The sequence below is a fragment of the Mya arenaria genome, chromosome 14, assembly GCF_026914265.1.
Source record: "Mya arenaria isolate MELC-2E11 chromosome 14, ASM2691426v1".
In the NCBI taxonomy this organism is placed as follows: Eukaryota; Metazoa; Mollusca; class Bivalvia; order Myida; family Myidae; genus Mya; species Mya arenaria.
The window spans coordinates 48,961,710-48,980,413 of record NC_069135.1 but is presented as its reverse complement, the minus strand read 5'-3'; the positions used below and the strand labels follow the sequence as shown (position 1 = coordinate 48,980,413).

Here is an 18,704-nt window from a genome sequence, read left to right as displayed (position 1 = left end):
ATGTTAATAGTCAAATCGGTCTTTTTAAATAGTTCTAAGGAGAATGAAGCATTATTTATTGAATGGTGCTTGAAAACTGTTTTATGGTGACATTTGAAGCGAGAAATAATTAATTAGCGTTCTAAATATTACCATAAGACAAGATTTCCTTGATGCTACTGACGACAGTCTTCAACAAGGGAGGTAATTACAATGTTGTGACCATTAAAAAAGGAGTTCCATACGGGCATTTTATCTTCGCCCGTGGGCAAGATAAGAATATCTAGCATGGTTAAATTATTGGATCTACTTATCTGAGGTGGGAGAAATATTCAGTAAAACCACGTTCAATCAATATATTTTCAACATTTACACATTTGGTAGTATCCATTACAAGTTGTTGCAAAAATGTCATATACGGACATTAACACAATTACTGTAAACAATGAACTAGTTATTATAATGTGAATTAAATAAAGTGTCAAGATTTTTTTTCATAAGTGATAATATTATTCTGCCAAAAAGTAGCCTTTTAATGCACGTTTAAAGGCTGGTAGCTTATCGTGACATTTAATGTATGTAGGAAGAGAATTCAAAATTTTCATTGCTTTATAGGCAAATGTATTTTTGATATAGTTTGTTCTAGGTTTTACAACAAAAAAATCCTTGTTTTCTGAAGAACGCAAGCTATAGTGCTCATTTTTGGCAAATGTTAACAATTCTGTGAAGTACGAAGGAGTCAAAAATTTCATGCTTTTAAAGTTCCCTGATATAAGAACATGTCTATGCAATACATTTAAACAACCGGACTGATTTGTATAGTTAATACGCACATTGATCGAGTGATTGAGTAATAAATGACTGCTTGGGGAAAAGTCATGATCATAGATATACTTCTATTTTTGATAAAAAAAAAAAAATCTCATTAGCGTATATTAATGCCAACAATGCCGTGATAAACAATACATAACGTTAATTATAAAAAGTTTCTCAAGTTCTATCTCGAAACGAGCATTAAATATTGAGTAAACCTTATGGCTTCTAACACTGATTTCGCAAAAATGTAAACCATGCTGTAGCGTAACATCGTGGCAACAAGGGTCACTTTGTTTTTCTTTGCAATCGTGATCAAATATTGTTTTAACTGACTGTACAATAATGAATATAGTATTCCTGCTAATAATCGTACAGTATTTATTTATATTGATATGTAGCATAACATTTAGTTAAATACAATATGTTTAAAGGCACTCAACGTAGTATACAACAAGAGCTGTCACAGTATGTGACGAATGCCCCCGAATGTGACAATGACCTACGAACAAGGTCAGTACATGAAAAGTTGATCTTGCCTTTACGTGTCAAATACATATGGCAAGTTATTTTAAATTGCCTCTGAACATAAAAAATACCACCCGTACTTGACAACCTACACTGTTATGTCCTTATATTCAGAATTCCCTTGTGAATAAACACTTTATATCTTTGTATCTTTCACCTTAGAGGTAGGGACATGGGTCTTGCACACGACACGTCGTCTTCGTATGTGGAACACATGTAGCAAGTGATTTTAAAATCTGTCCATACAAGGGAAAGTAACAGCCCTGACACGACAACCTAAACTCTATGTCCTTATATGCAGCACTCCATTGTGAATAAACACTAAGTGTGACCTTGACCTTTGAGGTAGGGACACGGGTCTTGCACGCGACACGTCGTCTTGGTATGTGGAACATATGTGGCAAGTTATTTTATAATCTGTCCATACAAGGGAAAGTTACTGCCCGGACACGACAACCTATACTCTATGTCCTTATATGCAGCACTCCATTGTGAATAAACACTATGTGTGACCTTGACCTTTGAGGCAGGGACACGGCTCTTGCGCGCGACACGTTGTCTTGGTATGTGGAACACATGTGGCAAGTTATTTTAAAATCTGTCCATACAAGAGAAAGTTACAGCCCGGACACGACAACCTATACTCTATGTCCTTATATGCAGCACTCCATTGTGAATAAACACTAAGTGTGACCTTGACCTTTGAGGTAGGGACACGGGTCTTGCACGCGACACGTCGTCTTGGTATGTGGAACACATGTGGCAAGTTATTTTAAAATCTGTCCATACAAGGGAAAGTTACTGCCCGGACACGACAACCTATACTCTATGTCCTTATATGCAGCACTCCATTGTGAATAAACACTATGTGTGACCTTGACCTTTGAGGCAGGGACACGGCTCTTGCGCGCGACACGTTGTCTTGGTATGTGGAACACATGTGGCAAGTTATTTTAAAATCTGTCCATACAAGAGAAAGTTACAGCCCGGACACGACAACCTATACTCTATGTCCTTATATGTAGCACTCCATTGTGAATAAACACTATGTGTGACCTTGACCTTTGAGGTAGGGACACGGGTCTTGCACGCGACACGTCGTCTTGGTATGTGGAACACATGTGGCAAGTTATTTTAAAATCTGTCCATACAAGGGAAAGTTACAGCCCGGACACAACAACTTATACTCTATGTCCTTATATGCAGCACTCCATTGTAAATAAACACTAAGTGTGACCTTGACCTTTGAAGTAGGGACACGGGTCTTGCACGCGACACGTCGTCTTGGTATGTGGAACACATGTGGCAAGTTATTTTAAAATCTGTCCATACAAGAGAAAGTTACAGCCCGGACACGACAACCTATACTCTATGTCCTTATATGCAGCACTCCATTGTGAATAAACACTAAGTGTGACCTTGACCTTTGAGGTAGGGACACGGGTCTTGCACGCGACACGTCGTCTTGGCATGTGGAACACATGTAGCAAGTGATTTTAAAATCTGTCCATACAAGGGAAAGTAACAGCCCTGACACGACAACCTAAACTATATGTCCTTATATGCAGCATTCCATTGTGAATAAACACTAAGTGTGACCTTGACCTTTGAGGTAGGGACACGGGTCTTGCACGCGACACGTCGTCTTGGTATGTGGAACACATGTGGCAAGTTATTTTAAAATCTGTCCATACAAGGGAAAGTTACAGCCCGGACACGACAACCTATACCCTATGTCCTTATATGCAGCACTCCATTGTGAATAAACACTATGTGTGACCTTGACCTTTGAGGCAGGGACACGGCTCTTGCACGCGACACGTTGTCTTGGTATGTGGAACACATGTGGCAAGTTATTTTAAAATATGTCCATACAAGAGAAAGTTACAGCCCGGACACGACAACCTATACTCTATGTCCTTATATGCAGCACTCCATTGTGAATAAACACTAAGTGACCTTGACCTTTGAGGTAGGGACACGGGTCTTGCACGCGACACGTCGTCTTGGTATGTGGAACACATGTGGCAAGTTATTTTAAAATCTGTCCATACAAGGGAAAGTTACAGCCCGGACACAACAACCTATACTCTATGTCCTTATATGCAGCACTCCATTGTAAATAAACACTAAGTGTGACCTCGACCTTTGAAGTAGGGACACGGGTCTTGCACACGACACGTCGTCTTGGTATGTGGAACACATGTGGCAAGTTATTTTAAAATCTGTCCATACAAGAGAAAGTTACAGCCCGGACACGACAACCTATACTCTATGTCCTTATATGCAGCACTCCATTGTGAATAAACACTAAGTGTGACCTTGACCTTTGAGGTAGGGACACGGGTCTTGCACGCGACACGTCGTCTTGGTATGTGGAACACATGTGGCAAGTTATTTTAAAATATGTCCATACAAGGGAAAGTTACTGCCCGGACACGACAACCTATACGCTATGTCCTTATATGCAGCACTCCATTGTAAATAAACACTAAGTGTGACCTTGACCTTTGAGGTAGGGACACGGGTCTTGCACGCGACACGTCGTCTTGGTATGTGGAACACATGTGGCAAGTTATTTTAAAATATGTCCATACAAGGGAAAGTTACTGCCCGGACACGACAACCTATACTCTATGTCCTTATATGCAGCACTCCATTGTAAATAAACACTAAGTGTGACCGTGACCTTTGAGGTAGGGAAACGGGTATTGCACGCGACACGTCGTCTTGGTATGTGGAACACATGTGGCAAGTTATTTTAAAAGCTGTCCATACAAGAGAAAGTTACAGCCCGGACACGACAACCTATACTCTATGTCCTTATATGCAGCACTCCATTGTGAATAAACACTAAGTGTGACCTTGACCTTTGAGGTAGGGACACGAGTCTTGCACGCCACACGTCGTCTTGGTATGTGGAACACATGTGGCAAGTTATTTTAAAATCTGTCCATACAAGGGAAAGTTATAGAGCCGGACGGACGGACGGGCGGACGGACGGACGGTGCGATTTTAATAATGCCCACCTTCGGGGGCATAAAAATAGGCCTTTGGCACAGAGATGGTTAATAAACATCTCTTTTCTAAGAATAACGATGAAAGTCAACTGTGTACATGTGGAGCAATAGAAGACACTTACCACTTTCTTTCACATGTCCATTATATACTAACCAAAGATTGGTCTTGTTTAAAAATGTCAGGACCTTAACACTATTACTATACAGCTTTTATTGTTTTATTTGGAGACAAATCCTTACACTTCAAGTATCAACAACCATATTTTCCACCAAGTACAATTCTTATAGCTAACACGCTGTGTATACCACGTGATAAATTGCGTCATAATTGCTACGTCGGAAGGCTATAATTTGATTCGAAAAAGGACTTTTAACAAAGATAACTTTACTATTTCTTCACCATTTTAAATGAAACATAGGGAAGTCTACGCCGCTTACGGAGCCCCGCCTTTAAGCGGCATAGACTGCCCTTTGTTTCATTTAAAATGGTGTTGTAAATGAAAAGTTATTTTTTATTTAAGTCTTCATTTTAAGCATTTTTTGCCTTCAGTCGGATCATATATGACGTAATTTATCACGTGGAATACACACACTGTAACACACGACGTTTAAAATATTTAATACAACTAATTTCATTATCGACATACTCACCGCCTCTGAATCGGTTAAGCAACTTTTACAGCTCTTAAATCTCTTTTTCCGTTCTATTCACTGCTGTTCTATTTTCCGCACTCCAAAATGTCAAACTTTTTTTTTTTTTAAATTTATGTATATAGAAATATATGTTTTAACTTCTTTTTTTCACGATTACGCCATCCATTGTAAATATTTTTTTATCAATATTTGTTTTTTCTTCTGTAGTGTATTATTGTGAAATATGTTAATTCTTCTAATGATACTTAGAGAAGGGTTTATGCTTACTTCTGAATTCTGTAAATGTGTACTTTAATTGCCAGTACTAAAGGGTTTATATACTTGCTACATGTATCTCAGTATACCTTGGATTAGAATTTGTTATTGGTCCCAGCTCAAATATCGTTATCATGATGACGCTGTGGTTATCTGTCTACTTGCCATTTTATGGTTGGAACTTATTATATTATCAAAACAATGACTGGTTAAACCAATCATATCTACCTTATTCATCACAGATGTAAAATTAACGAGTTAAGTGTACTTTAACCTGCTTTCGATAACGACAATAGTATTCGTTCAACTTAAGGGGGATAACTCTTAATAACTTCCGCCATTGCACGGAATTTTTATTTTTTGTTGTTCGCCGCTAGTTTATTTCACTCAGATGGCTGCTGGCCTTCCGAGAAGAATAATAAAGGTTGTAAATGAAACATTTATCATTCATCTTCACTTCTTTTTAAAGTATTGAATGGCTTGTATATCATGTAAATAACTTGTATCGTTAACAAACTGTCAAACACAAAATTCATTCATTCAAATCATTCATTTTAGTTATTTTTAAACATTCCATCATTAACAACTACGCAAAAGTGTAGTATTTGGCCACGTTTAAAATGTGTGGTAGAGGAAGTGTAAGGTAAAGTAAATCAGTGGAGAGAGTTATGTTTAGGTGCGTGTCTCTTTACTCGCATCAGCCAGAACGCAACAATGGCAGGTACTCGTGCAACTTACCAACCGGCTAGTAATGTACCAGTCAATTGTAACCACGGGGGAATTTGGCGTGGACTTTACCATCAGTTTATCCGCGCAGGGCGGGGATTTTAGCCGGGGTTGCCTGGACCGAAAGTCGAAGTCCTCGCTATTTCCTGGACCTGGGGGAGCCGTGGTTACAATTGACCGTTGCATAACCTTGCGGCTGAATAACATATAGCACTCTACATTACCTTCAATTTCCCATGCCTGACACCAGTAAAATAAATCTGATTAGAAAAGTTAGCCTAGTGCACAACGTACAGGCACCTGTCCTTGTTTTCATGCCTTTTATATTAGATTTTCATTTTGTTTTGATAGTATTTGTTGAAGATGCTTTTACCAAAGCTTAGTCACGGAGCTATAAAAATCGTTTAAAGGTCCATGATTGTGTTTATTAAAGAAAAATTGAAGTGTGTCACATTAATCTAACTCTAAAGCTTATGAAATTTTAAATACAATTGCGGTACAATTAGTGGTTATTTTTGGTTAATTTTACTGCCAAGCAGATACAGTACACTCAGTTAGACCCACTTTTCTCGCTCACTTCGAGGAATAAAGTCGATGATTGAAATCTTCCGAGGGTAAAACTGTTGCCCTCACTAAAATAACCCTGAGTTCCTCCGAGTGGCTGGTTTACCGTCGAGTTAAATATGATCAATAGCGTTGGAAATCGTCCGATTTTATTATCCCGCGGCGGAACTCCATGTCTAATCAGATAAACAAGAAATCATTATTGTTTAGAAGTTATTTGTCTTTAAGCTTATGCACATTGTTAAGCGTAAAAGATTCTTAACAATGTTTAATTTGTATAAATTTGTGTCCGTAAACGCCAATTGAATATTGTCTTGAATAATAAACATTGAATCATTAAAGTATTGCCACTAATTATATTGCATCATCAAGTAGCCCACATTTTACATGATTCTGAACCATGACCTCTGACGTCAAGTGCATGATTAATACCATGTAGAATATACTATTTATTATTGTTAGTTAAAAATAGCTCTGACGTTTTAGCAGATTTCCCACAGAAAAAGAAACAAGAAGGTATTGAAATTCCCTTGGAAATAACGTCTCTTAAAATAAGGTATTTTATGATACTGCCATTGAATCAAAAATATTATGTCGGATCACTTTAGCATTAAAAGAAATAAACGTTATAATTATTTTAAGATAATATTTGATTAAAAAAATAGAAATAATATGTAGCTGAGAAAATAATAAATAAATTCTTTGTGAAAATGATACATGTCCAGCATGGTTCCGGCCATAAAATAGGTCAGGCAAACAAACTGTTTGGCGAATTTGCAAGCGTCTGGATGATCCGGCTGCATTATTCATACAGGAAATATCAGTCGTCGGCTTTCTTTTCGTAAATATTTTTATGAGGGGTCATAAAGTTAGACACCCGGGACTCAATCAATCTGCTGGATGACACTGGATACTCCTGCCATTTTTCTGTGTATTATACACTAGAACATAAATGGTCAGCTTTTTAATCCGAATGAGTTTTTTTATGATTTAAATTTAGATCGATCTAAGCATTTTTTTACCTTTGATTTGAATGAAATTATGAAAAATCTTTTTAAAGTAATGGTACAAGTCCATCTAGGAAATGCATCCACAGAGGAAATAAAATTAAACAAATAATATTTCATCATTGACACCATTTATTAGATAATTTAATTATCTGTAAAAAGTATATTCACCAAAAAATATTTGGCCACAATTATTGGGGGTAAAATTGATCTGAAAGTCATACTGCTCTTAAAAGGGCCTATACAAATAAGGACTGCTTATCAGTAAGTTGGCTATTGACTGGGGGGGGGGGGGTAATCTGGCCACTTGCCTATGTCTAAAAGGTTAATTGGCATCCTACTTATCAATATTCTTTGTTAATCTTAAAGACATACACTTAAGTGCTTTGATCAAAACATTATCGGATAGAAATAACATCCCCAAAGATTTATAAATTACCCTCAATCAATGTATTAAATTTTACAACATTTTGGCGTGAAAATTAACATACACAATTTTGCAGTCATCTGCTATGATCAACTCTGCACTAGACCTGTTCTGAGTCTGTTTGAATAACCAGCAGCTCTACTTAATACAAACTTGAGTTTTCACTAGCCAGACATAATATTCCTTCTGTTTCACATTCAAAAACACCAACATATGACAAGATCCTGGACCATGACATATTTTATACATACTTTCCGAAAATCTAAAATAGTAACAGTCCACCACTTTTTTATTGAAGGTATTTTAATTCCAGACAATCATTCACGAGGACTCATAAAATGTCCAGAGAGCTCATATTTTAAGTACAATGTAGTTTAAGCCAAAATTAGCATCTACATCACTTGAAAGCAAGGGATGGATACAAAAAGTTTGTTTATCCTTTAAATACACCTACATTTAACCTTCAATTTCAAAATTGTCCCTTCTTGTTACAGGAGACTCAACGTCTTATGCAGGAGCCAGTCACGGGAATCCAGGCAATTCCAGATGAGTCGAATGCCAGATATTTCCATGTTGTTGTCACTGGACCAGAAGGGGTGAGTGTGAGCACTATCCTGTCACTCAGTGATCAGCCTTTATTATGCAATATATATATACCGGGTATATTTTGCAGTATTAATTGTTCTTGCCATTTTGGCCACACTCGGGGTTAATGCCAAATGGTACCCAAACCTGTGTTTTCATGTTGTTATGTACATATGTACATTCTTACATTAACCCAAGGAATGATGAGTCAATTCAATATTGATTTATTGCCAGGTACTATATATATACCAGTGATTTTTTTGTTGCAATTTACTGCCTTCTGAAGGCTGTTCCCCTTGCAAAAAATTGTCCATTTTTCCCAAAATTTTATTTTATCCCAATTTGATAAATGTCCATTACGATAATGAATAAAAAGCAATGAATTTCTTGAAAAATAAACAAAATCTTGACAATACTTACTCTTTCACAGCATAATGTATGCATAAAAAAGTTAAAATATGTATATTTGCCATTATATTAGTTATTTTGGCCTGATTTTGTATTTTTCCCAAAGACGACATTTTTTTCCCAATTTGCAAGGCACAGGCAGTAAAAATAATTCCAAACAAATCACTGTATACAACATGGTTAACAACGTAGATGGCTATGCATGATGTTTGGCTTTTTCTGAATTATGTATGTTGTAGGTTTTTTTCCACCGTTTTTGGGAGTTAGGGCCTTTCTGACTTGGCATAATGGGTTGTTGATGATGTTTGGTGTTCTGGACGGGGAACACATCCAAGTCTGCTGGGTTCTAGTTTTAATTCTATAACCAGGTTTGTTAAAAACTTGCAAACTGTTTCAATATTTAATTCTGATACTTGTATGAATGATTTGTCTGTTTCAGTCTCCATATGAAGAGGGAGTTTTTAAACTGGAATTATTCCTGCCAGAAGAATACCCTATGTCAGCGCCAAAAGTTAGATTTATGACTAAAATATATCATCCTAACATAGATAAACTGGGTAGAATATGTTTGGATATCCTAAAGGGTAAGTTCAGCATTATACTGCAAGAATGTAAAACAATCTTCTGTCTTAGGTGAAAAGCAGGGTTTCCGCCAGGATTTTCTGAAGGCTTGTCAGGATTCAGTAATGGGAGGGATGTCTCCTGTCTACGTCACCACTATTATTTATAATTATAGTAAATATGGTGCGATTTCCTGCGTTCTTAAGCTAAACTAATCCGCTATATAGGCCAAGTATAAAATTGTTGTTTTTTAGCTCCACTGGCCGAAGGCCATGGAGCTTATGTCGTCACAGATTGTCCGTCGTGAGTGCGTGCGTGCGTGCGTAAACTTTTACTTTAAACGACATCTCCTCTGAAACTGATAAGCGGATTTTGACAAAACTTCACAGGAATGTTCCTTTGGTGGTCCTTTACCAAAATTGCTCAAATGGTTCCGGTCCATTGCACAATATGGCCGCCAGAGCTAAAAATAGCAAAATCTTTAAACGACATCTCCTCTGAAACGGTTCGGCAGATTTTGATGAAACTTGACAGTAATGTTCCTTGGGTGGTCCTTTATTAAAATTGCTCAAATGGTTCTGGTCCATTGCACAATATGGCCGCCACAGCTAAAAATAGCAAAATCTTTAAACGACATCTCCTCTGAAACGGATAGGCAGATTTTGATGAAACTTGACAGAATTGTTCCTTGGGTGGTCCTTAACCAAAATTGCTCAAATGGTTCCGGTCCGCTGCACAACATGGCTGCCAGGGCAAAAAAATAGAAAAACCTTTAAAGAACATCTTCTCAGAAACCGATGATCAGATTTTGATGAAACTTAACAGAAATGTTCCTTGGATGGTCCTTTATCAAATTTGCTTCAATGGTTTCGGTCCACTGCACAAGATGGCCCCCAGAGGTAAAAATAGAAAAACCTTTAAACAACTTCTCCTCATAAACCGATGATCGTATTGCAATGAAACTTGACAGAAATGTTACTTGGGTAGTCCTTAACCAAAATAGCCCAAACAGTTCTGGTCTGCTGCACAACATGGGCACCAGAGCTAAGAATAGAAAAAAACGTTAAACTACATCTTCTCAGAAACCGATTATCAGATTTTGATGAAACTTTACATAAATGTATATCGGGATGCCCTTTAACCAAAATTGCCCAAATGGTTCCGGTCCGCTGCACAACATGGCTGCGAGAGTTAAAAATAGAAAAACCTTTAAGGACTTCTCGTCCGCAGTCTTCACGAAAAACATTTTAACCTACTAGCCAGTTGGACTAGCATAATGGCATATTTTACTAGTCCGAATGACAATCTAGTAGTCCGACTATTTTGCCACATTATAAAACTGTATGCTTGAGGTAAATACCTATTTCAATTGAGCAGCTTGCAGTTTGAGTAAACATTTCTTTATTATGATGCTCATGCAGTGATAGGGAGTGACATCCTTCTGTTGGGAATAGTGCTCCTTGTTTTTCAGAACCTATGGGTACTATGTAAAAACAAAAGGCATCTTGCTTGAATAGACTGTAATAATATCAACATGGTTAGAAAAGAAATGCCATGCTTTAATAGCTTTGATTACATTTTACTACTGAATTACCTCCCTTTAATAGAAAAAAAAATAATGTCTTAATTTTTCACGTATAGCATCTTTAAATAATTTTTAAACAATAATAATTTATGAGTAAACATATAAGCATAAAGTTCTCACAAAAAGATCAATTTAAAAACCTTACATTTATACATAGGAAAGTATATATAGACTGAACATTAATTTTCGTTTAAGTGACATTCTGAAAGTTTATGAAACAGCTATTTTTAGTAACTTAAATGGCCGAAAAGTGTAAGTGAAACACCAAGTCGATTCTATCTCGTCAGTTCTTTTTCAGGTTAGATATTTGCTTCATAATCTATTCAGATTAAATGTTAACCGATGATCAGATTTTGATGAAACTTGACAGAAATGTTCCTTGGGTGGTCATTAACCAAAATTTGTTAAATGGTTCCAGTCCACTGCACACCATGGCTATGAGCTAAAAAATAAAAAAAACTTTATACGACGTTTCGTCGAAACCGATGACCTTTTTTCGATAAAACTTGACAGAAATGTTTGTTTGGTGCTCCTTTACTCAAATTGCCCAAATCATTTCGGTCCACTGCACAACATGGCAGCCAGAGTTATTAAAGTAAATTTTTTTTTAAATAACTTCTCCTCAAAAATTGATGATTGTATTTCTATGAAACTTGACGAAAATGTTCGTTAGGTGGTCTTTGCTTGAACCTTTTGGCCAGTGGAGCACAGGCACTGATGTGCCTCTTGTTCATATATTTTTTGTATTTTTTTACTGAACAATTTCACATGCTATCGAGTAGTAATGTTTCTGATACTCAAATGCAATGTCAGGGTGAGAATCACGTGACTTTAACGGGGTTCTAACATGGGTCACCATGGGTGAGAACCGATGAAAAAACAAGAACATGATGTTGATTTGTATATAAGTTTTTTGTAGGGATGCAAACGAATATTCGAATATTCGAATATTCGATCGAACGTTTAATATTCGAATGTCAAAATTGGTATTCGAATATTCGATGCTTTTTGTTTGGTAAATATAATAATAAACCTTTTTCCTACATCTGTGCTGTTGTATATATTAGCATGTCTTGTTTTTACAACGATTGGCCCCTAAATGCCAGAGGCGTGACGTGATGACACTATACCGGTACACGCGTCATATGTTAATTAGGGACACATAGTCGGAGACTATAAACAGTACCCATAATTTTACAAAAACTGGCTATAAGACAAGTGACATCAAACAACTTTCAATTATTTTCGGTAAATTCTAATGACCATTATTGGATAATAAACGGAATCGGCAACCAAAGTGGTGTCATGGCTGTCAATTAAGCTGTGCAGTATTGCTCAAATCGCCGTAATGATATGGATGACATGTGCTAGTTATATGCTGTTTTCCATGTTTCGATATAACATTCGTGCTTTGAAATGTAATTGTATAGAATAGCAATTTAGGTCATTGTTATACAATAGATGGGTCAAAATTCAGGGTTATTTTCGTTTTATTATTTATCTAATTTCCGAGTAGGTTTGGTGTTTTCATAGTTATATTTAGTAGATGTCAATCCGAGAACGAGGCCGCTCGTCATACAGAACGACCCGTTGGTACATCATGACATTCAACCAGGCATTAACGATCTTCGCCTTTTTCAGTGGCTATTGCTTTTGTTAGATATTTTTGTAAATGGTGAATTTCATTGGCAATGTTTGGAAAAATCAGGGTCCTTCGCGTATACCGGCTACAACGAAGAAGGGTTAAAATGCCCCAGCTATTACTAAAGCAAACAATAAAAGTTGTTTACTACATTTCTTATACATTCATATTGGTAATCGAATATTCGAACATTCGATCGAAAGAATTAACGAATATTCGAATATCAATTTTGCCATTCGTTTGCATCCCTAGTTTTTTGACAGAAAAGATATGAAAATATTTCTTAGTCTTTTAATGACTATCTGTATTTTAAAGATGCAATCCTTGGGAAACTTTAAGAACAATGCAACGCTGTGTGTGACATGAAATATTTGCATAAAATGTTCACGTTAAATTACAAATGGAGTACCCAATCAATTAACACATCATTGTTTAATTTGAAATCGAAGGCCAATAATGTTATTGATTGGAAAGATGAATGTCAATTGTATTTCACACCTACTGCCAAATTATTATGGGAGGAGTTAAAGAGAGCCATAAATGGGATTGGATGATGTGTCAAGCGAAATATTCCCGACACGCTTTCTAGCGATCAGCCAACCATTACAATAGCAGCAAAGCATCCGGTTTTATGGCCTACACGCCTTCTTGTTATCCGTCAACTTTTATGAAAGCATAAGCTTAGTATTGTCAATTTTGATTACTGTGTTGATAAAGCTCATGTGGGGAATAGGGTCTGTAATTAGCCTCGCCACAGGAAAGAACGTCTGGCTGGACAAGCGAAAAAGGCCTGGCGGAAACCCTGGACAAGTGATGAGTAAATTATCTGGAAAGAAATTCTTTCTATTTAATCTGAAACTTGATACCCACATGACATAAAGAAAAAAGGTAAGGTTATGTTTCGTAGCTTTATTTCAATATTTGATGATTTACTTTTTTGCATTTAAACTATTACTTCATTAAAGTCTCCTGTAGTTCTTTTTTCTTTAACCAGGAACTATGACCATATCGGACCCATGGGAGCCCCCTGTAGTTCTATTTTCTGTAACCAGGAACTATGACCATATCAGACCCATGGGAGCCCCCTGTAGTTCTATTTTCTGTAACCAGGAACTATGACCATATCAGACCCATGGGAGTCCCCTGTAGTTCTATTTTCTGTAACCAGGAACTATGACCATATCAGACCCATGGGAGCCCCCCTGTAGTTCTATTTTCTGTAACCAGGAACTATGACCATATCAGACCCATGGGAGTCCCCTGTAGTTCTATTTTCTGTAACCAGGAACTATGACCATATCAGACCCATGGGAGCCCCCCTGTAGTTCTATTTTCTGTAACCAGGAACTATGACCATATCAGACCCATGGGAGCCCCCTGTAGTTCTATTTTCTGTAACCAGGAACTATGACCATATCAGACCCAAGGGAGTCCCCTGTAGTTCTGTTTTCTGTAACCAGGAACTATGACCATATCAGACCCATGGGAGCCCCCTGTAGTTCTATTTTCTTTAACCAGGAACTATGACCATATCAGACCCATGGGAGCCCCCTGTAGTTCTATTTTCTGTAACCAGGAACTATGACCATATCGGACCAATTCCTGCTTGTCACCACAGCTTCATGTACATGAAAGTAAATACCCTGGTATGCATGTTAACAAAGATATATGACAACTCCTATGGCTGACTTAAAATTGTTGAGCTTCGCCCTTTAGTCAACTGAGAAAAACAGACAAGCACTAGTGCCCACTTTTAGTGCTTTTGTAACCTCGACTGTTTTTCGAAGAAAAAATGTTTAGCTATTATGATTGATTGTGTGGTGTCTTTCGCTTCGTGCAAAATCTTGAACCATGGCCATTATTCTTTCTTTTTTTATATATTCAAATGAAACTTTGTACACATGTTGCTAGAGATAATAAGAAAATGTAAAGCTATAACTGGTTACATAGTTGTTGTGTTAGGCCCCTTATTCAGTCATTTAAATAAGACTTTTCGATGAACAAGCCCGAATTCATATACTTTAGCTTGGCATCAAAGTTTAGAACAAGCCCTGCTATATAAAATTCAGAATTTGAGCAAGCCCGGAAGACATTTTACCAGTGCAGGGCTTGCGGGCTTGTGTTAATTTCGACCACTGCTTATTTGAAGAAAAAGCAGACAAGAATCAGCGTTCACTCTGTGTTTCTGTTCATTTCAGGGTACATGTAGGTCATCAAAAAGTTAATAAAACGCTCGGTTGATTATTTTTCTAAATAGAATATGATATACATGCTTGGTATTATAGAGTTATTTGAACATGGAATAAAAATGTATTTCTTATGTTTCAGATAAATGGAGTCCAGCGCTACAAATCCGTACCGTGTTGTTATCTATACAGGCGTTACTCAGTGCTCCGAATCCAGATGACCCTCTAGCCAATGACGTTGCTGAACAGTGGAAAACCAACGAAGCTAAGGCAATAGACACAGGTACATTGTATAAATTGAAATTGTACTATAAGATAACGAATAATGTATTCTATCATGTTTTACAGGGTTCTCAATAAGTTTCAGTTAAACTGACTTCAATAGTAAAGTAACCGACCAGCTACTACTTATTCTACTTAAAATTTACTTATTTTTCCAAATTTGAACTGGCCCAATTGCCATTTGAACCATCCATTTTGGTCGGCTGCCGGCTCTTATGGAGAACTCTGTGTTTTATGCAACCATATCATACCCACAGTGGAAGACATGTAATTATTAAAAAATGTTGATATAGATATAGGTACCATTGACTTCATTGGCATAGGGTAACTTTCTTGATGTGTATAACACGGAAGCAGTTCAAGATACATGTATAAACCTCGGTTCATAACGCTCCATATACATATTGACAATTTCCGTAACTGTAGCAGATTCCACTACTCTGGCTGTTATATCAGTGGTCAACTGACGAAAATGAAGATCAGTAAAAATGTGTTAAGCAGATTGCAATTTGAGCAATGCGTTTTACAAATATGATTATGTTGTTAGAATATTTAGTAACCTAGCGTTTATGTTTGTTTCAGCTCGACAATGGACACATATGTACGCATCCAAGCGTTGAGAAGGTTCGAGGGATTGCCGCGTCATGTGATTATAAAATAAGCCCTGTCGGCATTATTGTCATAACCATCTTCATCATGATTGTCAATCATTGTTACTAGGTCATCTGTAGTCACTTGGTACCAGATTTATTGCTTGAATTCATAATTGTTAAAATACTTACTTTTTGAAAAAAAATAAAATTCAATGATTATTTTTGTTTTTCAATTATATTATCATGACACTGTGAATTGATTGAAGAGGCCCGATTTAGGAAGCACAATAATTATACTCACAGCTTTATGATTTTTTTAAGTTAAGGACTTGAGGCTAACGAAATGTGGAAAAATAGGATTGCTTAATTGAAACTTATTTATTTTGGTATAATTCTTTGTGTGAACGAGTCTTGTCACAAATTGGCGAATTCAAGAATCTCTTCTCGGTTTTGAAGAATGCTGTACTATGTATGATCACGTCGTACTGGTTTGTTCATGTCTAGAATTTGTTGATGTGATATTTATCATGCATTAATCAGTAAATGTGGTAGCAAGATTCATTATAAAAAATGCAAGTTTCTAGCAGCTAGTAGGCTGGTATATTTGTTAATTTGATGGTTTAATGCAAAACCAGGCTATCCCAACGGAGAAATTGTTTGCCAATAGAGCAGTATTGTACATTTATCAATTAACAAAATATTCAGTTGTGCTATTTTGTCCACTGCTAAGCTCTAGAACTTTGCACAAGTCACTCATATACATGAACATCTAAACATAATCTTGCGTTTGCTTGGTCACAATAAATGTTCTGAGGTTGATAAAAAAAAAGATATGAATGCATGTTGCTTGTTATTTAATATATATTTTCAATGATCGAAAATGTAAGAAATAGTTTCAGTGATATAGAGAAGTTATTTTCCATTCTGTAGCAAATTTCTCTGTAGTTAAAAAAAATATGTTTTAACACTTTATTTTTTTGGGAATGATAAGATTTTATTAAAACAATAGTTTTCTAGTGTTTTGTTTGAGTAAGTTATGGATGTTTAAACATAAGCTGCTGTTAAAACTATTTTAAATTTTATTTTTCAATATTTGTTAAAAGAAACTTTAAGCTTTCCGCAGGGTACCTCTAGAGCAAGATGTACATGCTTAATCTGTCTAGTGCTTAGTGGATGGTTTTAGGCAATGATTGATGGATTTCTGCTGTTTATGTTTATGTATTTACAAAATAGCAGATGGAGTTCTTTCCAAATTAACATCATATGAATCCTAATTATAGTACAATTAAATAAATCTTAAATCATTATCTTTTATTTCATACTGTAAGTTTATTAGTTTAATGACAGAATCTGTGATGTATAAATGAATGACAGGATCTAGGTTTTGATAAATAAAAAATGCTCTGGTCTAGGAGGTCTTATTATTCAAGATTAAATGACAAGGCTGATGCTTCCGTGGTTTTGAATTTGGTGATCATTTATTTTCAGTGTTATAATTGTCTATTTATAACTTTCACATTTGAGTTGTTGGTAACTGTAGATTTTTTGTTTCGTTAGGATTTGTATTGGAAAAAATGCATCAGGCGTTTTAAAGACGTGTATGAAATAATTTGCAAAATTTGTAAACTCGAATGTTTGAAAATATTGACAAAACTTAATTCCCAGTTTCCAAGTTTATTTATGCTCAGTACATGTACATGAATATAGAGATAAACTTGATGAAACAAATAGAAAGACAGTTATGATGCTTTGACATACATGGTTGAGAACATTTGGAAAACCATTTTCTTTTTTAAATTGAATGTAAATTGTGATTATGTGTTTTACCACACTGCTATTTTGTGTCCGTAGTTGTACATGTTTTGAGGGTGCGAAACTTCATTTATTATTGGTATTCTATCATATCTATAACAAATCACTCTTTCTTATTTAAAATGATATGATTGGTAGTTCCACTCAGTATTAAAAATAACGCACTTCTCAGTATGATTTATCAGAGTTCAAATTTTCAAAGGTTTTTTTTTTTCATATGGATACCCAGTTTTGTGAATGATAAAATGTGGAGTTGATGAGTGCTAGTCTTGTGTTGTTGATTGAGCGTTTAAACAAAAAAAGAACATTATATCCTTATCCACTTTATTATTTTTATGTGTACATGCGTATGTAACGTAAGTAATTAGTGTTCTTATTTAAATGACTGTCACATGTATGTTAGATGTATGTATTGTACAAATACAGGTCTTTTCCAAATTGTGTTTGTGATTCCTTGTTACAAGATGGTTTGATAAATGCCGAATGCAAACTTTTACAATAAGTGATCAATTAATTTGTAGTAATGATCAATGGCAAAGAAATATTACTATTTTGGAAAAGGAAGAAATTAATAATATTTTTTCCATTCTCTTAATGTCATAATGAACATCATCATAGCTGATAGTATTAAGCAGAATCTTTTAAAAGGCTTTGGAAGAAGGTAAATTTAATTGTCTAGAAAATATATTTTTCCAATGACATTTTGTTCTGCAAGTGTGCATTACAGTATGACAAAACAGTGTATCAGAAGAATATGATAAATCATGACATAGAATAATTCTGTACAATGAACAAGATGAAAGTTTTCATAACAAAATATATGTGAAAACTTTTTTTAGATCGACTATTCGAAGAATAAGGAGAGCTATACTACTCACCCAAGCGTCGGCGTCACTCCTTGGTTAAGGTTTTGTGTGTAAGCACACATAGGTTAGTATCTCAGCAACTACATGAGGTATTGCATTGAGACTTGATACAATGGTACTCAACCATCCAACCTACTTAATTAACCAAGTAAGATAAATCTAGTTTGCATTTAATGCAAATAATAGGCCTTTATTATTTGACATAGAAATT

The 18,704-nt window shown here is 35.9% G+C and overlaps 1 protein-coding gene across 1 annotated transcript; it reads left to right on the top strand.

The window, feature by feature from the left end:
* Positions 1 to 5,556: 5,556 nt before the first annotated feature.
* LOC128217646 (ubiquitin-conjugating enzyme E2 N) lies at positions 5,557 to 18,065 on the top strand. Its single transcript, XM_052924925.1, has 5 exons — positions 5,557 to 5,673; positions 8,468 to 8,569; positions 9,406 to 9,550; positions 15,083 to 15,223; positions 15,805 to 18,065. The coding sequence occupies exons 1-5, from the start codon at positions 5,641 to 5,643 to the stop codon at positions 15,840 to 15,842; spliced, it is 459 nt and encodes a 152-aa protein (XP_052780885.1). The 5' UTR covers positions 5,557 to 5,640; the 3' UTR covers positions 15,843 to 18,065.
* Positions 18,066 to 18,704: the final 639 nt, after the last annotated feature.